Source organism: Nematolebias whitei, chromosome 5, assembly GCF_014905685.2.
Source record: "Nematolebias whitei isolate Nwh7 chromosome 5, NemWhi1, whole genome shotgun sequence".
NCBI classification, from domain to species: domain Eukaryota; kingdom Metazoa; phylum Chordata; class Actinopteri; order Cyprinodontiformes; family Rivulidae; genus Nematolebias; species Nematolebias whitei.
In genome coordinates, this window is record NC_056502.1 from 18,160,575 (window position 1) to 18,166,200 (window position 5,626).

The window sequence follows — 5,626 nt, forward strand, 5'->3', positions numbered from 1 at the left end:
CCCGGGCACTTACATAGCTGCCCACTGCTCCACCTGGGTGTATCTCAGGTGAGATGGGTTAAATGCAGAGAACAAATTTCGCCATTGTATGGGAACAAACAATGATGACAACACTTAGCACTTTACTTATACTTGTATGACATTGCAATATATATATATATATATATATATATATATATATATATATATATATGTATGTATGAAAAAACTGTGTGTATAATTTCCCCCCGTGAGATCTTCTGAGGTTTTAAAATGTGAATCAAACGTATACTGTAACCTAATTAACTGCATTCTACCAGTTGACCATTAATTCTGAGTCATTGCACTTCACCAGTCAGAAGAGAAATTTGATGTTGATTTGTGTGTCTTTTGTAAATCAGGGAACAAATCCCTCAAGCATGTTTTTTTTTTTTTTTTAATGTCAGCACACACAAAGTTTTTGGACAGACATCAGAATCTGGATTCATCTCAAACTTGTTCCTTCTTTTGGTGCTGATGTCATTTTATTTTATGTGGATAACTTAAGCTCAGCTTTCTCTGATGCCATACATACAGTCATACTTATAGCAAAGTACCATTCACTGTGAGTGGAGGGACTCCTTCTCATGTTTTATGAAGGATTTTAAGTCATACTATTCTTAATTAACTAGATTAAAAACTGGAAAACTGATTTCACAACATCTATGTAAAAACTTATTGTTCTAAGTTTCTCATAGTCTTGCTCCTTTCTGTTTTATTGTTTCTTTCATTATAAAAACCCCTATTTTGTAAAATGTGGTTATAACAACCTTCATGAGAGTTTGTATCAGTATCTTGTTTTATTGTTCTGTTTGTGTTCTTAAAAAAAATAAATAAATAAATAAATAAATAAAATATATATATATAAACTCTCTCCTGTAATTATTTCCACCCAGTAGCTGAAGTGGTTTCTGTTTCTGCAGGTCATTGTTGAAGAGAAGCTGCTGCACCGGTGCTGACCCTCCCTGCGCTCCGTCACCTGGTATTTACAGTGGGCGTGTCGTGCTGTCCACGCCCACTCTGACGTCATCACGAAAGTTATCCCTTAGACTCGAGAGGCTGGAGAGAGGCAGACACAGACAGAAGCAGCAGCCACTGTGGACAATCCACGGGGAGATCATCCAGACTTCCGTTCCTTTTATTTATTTATTTATTGTTTACAGCGGCGTTTTTATTTACATCCGTGAACATGAACGGAATGACGAGGAGCCTGTGCACCATTGAGGAAATCAGAAACCAAGATGGAGCTGTAAGTTACTCATTTAATCAGCTTTTTAATCCTCTAATGTTTATGTCTTAACAAAGCTGTAACTTTGAACACTTGGTCCTTTTATGTTTTCACCGAATCCTCAAATCTTCAAGTGGCTTCATCTGCTTCACTAAAGTCATTAAAGTATTAGCTCCTAAATACCCCCCACACAAAAGAGGAGCTCAGAGTTAGTCCAGAGAACATCTGTGCGTGCTGACAGGTGCCTTCTGGCCACATCTCTGAAGAGCTTACAGTCAGAGCAGTGACAGACCCTGAAGGCCTCTCAGGATCTGTAAAAGCTGCCCCCTGTGCAGGTGAAGATCTGTTCACTGGGATCCACTGAGCACGTTTTAATGGTTTAGCATACGAGCATGCTGCACAAGTCACACGATGAGTTTTATCCCACGGTGGTGTTATTGCTCCAGTCATCACCTGAATAAGCAGAGTGGAGCTCCATCAGGTGACACCACCTGGAGAAATCAGAGGTTTTAGGAGCCAGCTCCTTCCAGCGCTGTTCAACTTAAATTGCTCAGGAGCGGGGTCACCGTTACTGAAAGCCAAGAGCTCAGAGGCAGGACATCAAGCAGTTACTGTGATTAAATAAGTTTGTTTTATGGTTTAAAATCTAGTTTTATTTAAAAATGAACCCATTGGTGGGCCGATGAGTTCCCCCCGTGGGCCTGATTTGGCCCCCGGGCCACCAGTTGAGTAGCCCTGGTCAAGACTTTATGACTAACTGTCACTTTCCTCTTGTGTAAATGTGCTGAAAGTGGCACAGTGTGCAAAGGGCAGCACCTCCAACACCTGAAAGAGCAGAGGAATGTGCTGTGCAGCAATAAACTCCTTTGTTTGTTCAGGTTTACTCACTTATTACTTTTAAAGACGCGACTTTGCAACAGCACACATTTTATCCTCATCAGAGTCAAATTCAGCAGGCAAATAATCACCTTCTGTATTTACATGGCTGCTTGTTCCAGTCAGGCCAAAAAGGAAGAAGCTGACATGAAACAGCTCCCTAAATGGTGCTGAGTGATCCTGGTGAGCAGGAGCAGAGTGTTATTTTGTGACCAGGAAGTGAGGGAATGTGATTAAAAAGCAACACGGGGAACAGCCAGCTCTGACTCTGGAACAACAAGTCCTTTTATTGTGACAATAATTGAGTTTTCCGGTAACTGTTCGGAGCTTTCGGTGCTCTTTCTTTCCCCTTTTTGTTTCAGTCTGGCGCTTTTTAAATCGCATGATGATTTGTCCAGGCGTTGTGTGTGTGTGTGTGTGTGTGTGTGTGTGTGTGTGTGTGTGTGTGTGGAACACATTCCTCACACCTTCCCTCATCATTTGTCACTGGGGGGGCTGACATCAGCAGCTGGGAACTGGGCCAGACGTGACATAAAGACGTGGAGAAATGGCTGTAATATTTTGCAGAACATCTGGTTCTGTCAGAACACACAGCAGCTCTGACTCAGTTTCATATGAATATTTTCATGTTTATTGTCGTGTGTTCTGTTTTTACATGTCGGTAACGCGTCTGTTTACGTCACAGCTCAGCTCACCTCGTCCCAATAAAAATACCTCACCTTTCACTCAGCGCGTTGTTAGAACTGAGTCATGGCCACTCACTTTTATTTGAAATGCACTTTTTTTTTTTTTTTCAACTAAAAGACGTCAAACGTACAGGCTGAATGTGTTTATTTGGTTTTGTCTTTGTTTAGTTTGAAGTAATTTTATAGTAAACAATAAAAAAATAAAAAAATACAGAAAACCAGACAGATGGATTTATTTTTTCATATTTGCCAACATAAGTCCTCGCGTTTCGGCTTGAACGCGCGCTTTCAATTTCTTAAACGATAGTTCAGATCTTCTGTGGAAAGGTTGCGAACAGTCAGTATCTTACCTGTTGTAGATAGCGCTTTAAACAACCTCTGTTTGGAGAAATAATTTAATTCTGACCAGACAGATGAGCTAATGACTATTTTGAACTAGGCCAACACCAAAGTGAGTAGCTGCAGTCTTAATATCACTCCAATCTCAAATATTTCATTGCACCTCAATCATGCTAGTTTATAAACACTTACATTGCTTCCAGTTTCTTATTTGAAGGTTATTTTGACAGAAATATTATATAAAAGGGCCTTAGGCTGCGCTGGAAGTGCTACTGCTGCTGCCAGTATTTGTGTTTGCAGATAACTATAAAATGCAAATACTGTGTAATGCAAAAGCGCAGTGGCATAAAGGTTTATTAACAGTGTTTGCATAAACCTCATTAAAATATTTGACATTGGAACCGTTTAAATACTCCTGCAGTCCACTTTGGTCTCGACTCTGCCGTTAGCTCGATTCGCTCAGAATTAAACCGTCTCTTCAAACGGAGGACGTTCCAAGAGATATCTACGACAAGTAAGATATTTATCGTTCACAACCTTTCCACAGAACTCCACTTAAAAATGGAGCTCTTTTAACCTCAGAAATAAGTTTCTGTCCAGTCCTGAAAGTTTTGTTGACGTCCTCTTTGATCAAATATTTCTTAACTTTTGAATTAAACTTTATTCATACAAAGATCCCTTGGCTTGGTCGACACAGGTGCATGTAGAAGTTTGTCAGGATACGTTAAAGAACACTGGGGTTTGTACTGCTGCTGTAGGTCAAAACTTTGGTTGAAGGGGAATCTGTGTTATTTGCTGAGGCTGTCGATCGCACCTGGCGTCTCAGAGGCTGAGGTTTACGCCGCCATTGGACGAGGGACAAAAGTGCCACCTGCACAGCGTGGATGGGGAGAACAGAGTGTGAGAACGAAACAATTTAAAGGATGCTGATGAAAGCAGATGCAAACGCTTGTGTAATCTTCTGCAGGCATGCAGGCGCTCCACCTGAGGGCACAGGACGTCTTTCAGCTCATATTTAATGCTTCAGATCAGAAATAGAGAGGATGTCGTCTTTTTTTATTCAGATCACTGAGAGATTCTGTCGTTTTACCTGTTTACTCACCTGTCAGCCATTAAAGATGATTTAGAGCCATCCTGAAGTCCAACAAAAGCATCCTCCTCACACACAGATCCTTTGTGCTCGTTGTGGTGCACTCGGCTGTGTGGGCTTAGTTTCAGGTTTCTGCCACTGGGTAGAGGTAGTGTGCACTTCAGGTTACTTGTCCGTGTGTGTGTTTTTGTTTTTTCCTGTGTGTTCGGATGCAGGAAGGCTCGGATTACGGTGTGCGTTTGAAGCCAGCGGTTTCAGTGAGGCACAGATCACAAAAGAGAACCCAGACAGACAGGCTGCCGTGCAAATAGTTTTCATCAGAACGAGGATTAACGGAGTCTGCTGCATGTGAGGGCCCAGAGACGAGTTCCTGCTGAACAACCTTCCTACTGTTCTGTTTCTCGCCCCCTCCTCTCTTCTCCTGCCTTCATGTCCCATTTAAGCTGTTAAGTGTCTGCAAGTTGAGATGGAAGCACTCGTTTCCCAGAACTTTACTTGTTGGATTTGGACCCAGACCTCTCTGCATCTTTCTTTTAATTATTATTTTTAGTTTTCATTTTCTTGCAGTTCGGTTTTCCCGCTCGTGTTTCCAGGTTCAGTCCATCTCGTTCCGTTTCCTCTCAGGTCCTGAGCAGATAACTAAAGACTTTGTTTACTCTCGACACACAGCATCTTTTTCATGACGGTCCTTTATCGTGACATTATGCAACAAGGCCCGCTTCAGCTGGCTAAAACTGAGAGGCACTCTGTCAGAGTTTCTCTACAAAGTTGTCATTTAACACTTAAACCTAACTGTGTTTAAAACAAACTCATTTTTTAATCTTTAATACTGATTCATTTACTTTAATGTGTTGAGTTTACTCTTGAATTTTCCCCTTTTTTAAGTATAGATGCTCATCTTCAGATAGTTTATTAAGGATAGTTTTGTTTGCTTTAAGGAATCTGTCAGCTTTATTGTCTTTGCACCGAAGCACAACGAAATTACATTTCAGTACAGCCCGTCCAAGTAAAACAAACAGACATGGGGAGACGGAGGTGTCTGAGGCTGCGGCCTCGTGGGAGGCGCTGCCCTTTTGATTTAGATAAGAAAAGAGAAACACAACCTAGATGGGACACAGTGTAAAAGTTGCAAAAAAGGCCTCAGCACAGAAATAGCAACATATTGATGACATCATAATACATATGCATGAGGAAGGCAGACAAAGGCAATGAGTTTGTCCATGGACACTGCCAGATAGTCCCCTTTTGTTTTTTGTTTTTTTTTCATGTAGTTTTTTATCATTATTTGTATCCAGAACTAAACAGGTGAACAAACTAGCAGCACTCTGAAAAGAAGTGAAACTGGGGAAATATATATATATACTTTATATATATATATATATATATATA

At 40.8% G+C, this 5,626-nt stretch overlaps 1 protein-coding gene across 2 annotated transcripts in view; it reads left to right on the forward strand.

Moving 5' to 3' along the window:
* The first annotated feature begins 1,090 nt into the window (after positions 1-1,090).
* Positions 1,091-5,626, forward strand: part of tuft1a (tuftelin 1a) — an 11,454-nt gene continuing 6,918 nt past the window's right edge. For both annotated transcript variants that reach the window (XM_037676945.1, XM_037676944.1), the window contains exon 1: positions 1,091-1,267. In XM_037676945.1, coding sequence (XP_037532873.1) covers positions 1,208-1,267 — 60 coding nt within the window. In that variant the 5' untranslated portion in view covers positions 1,091-1,207. The remainder of the gene's footprint in view (positions 1,268-5,626) is intronic.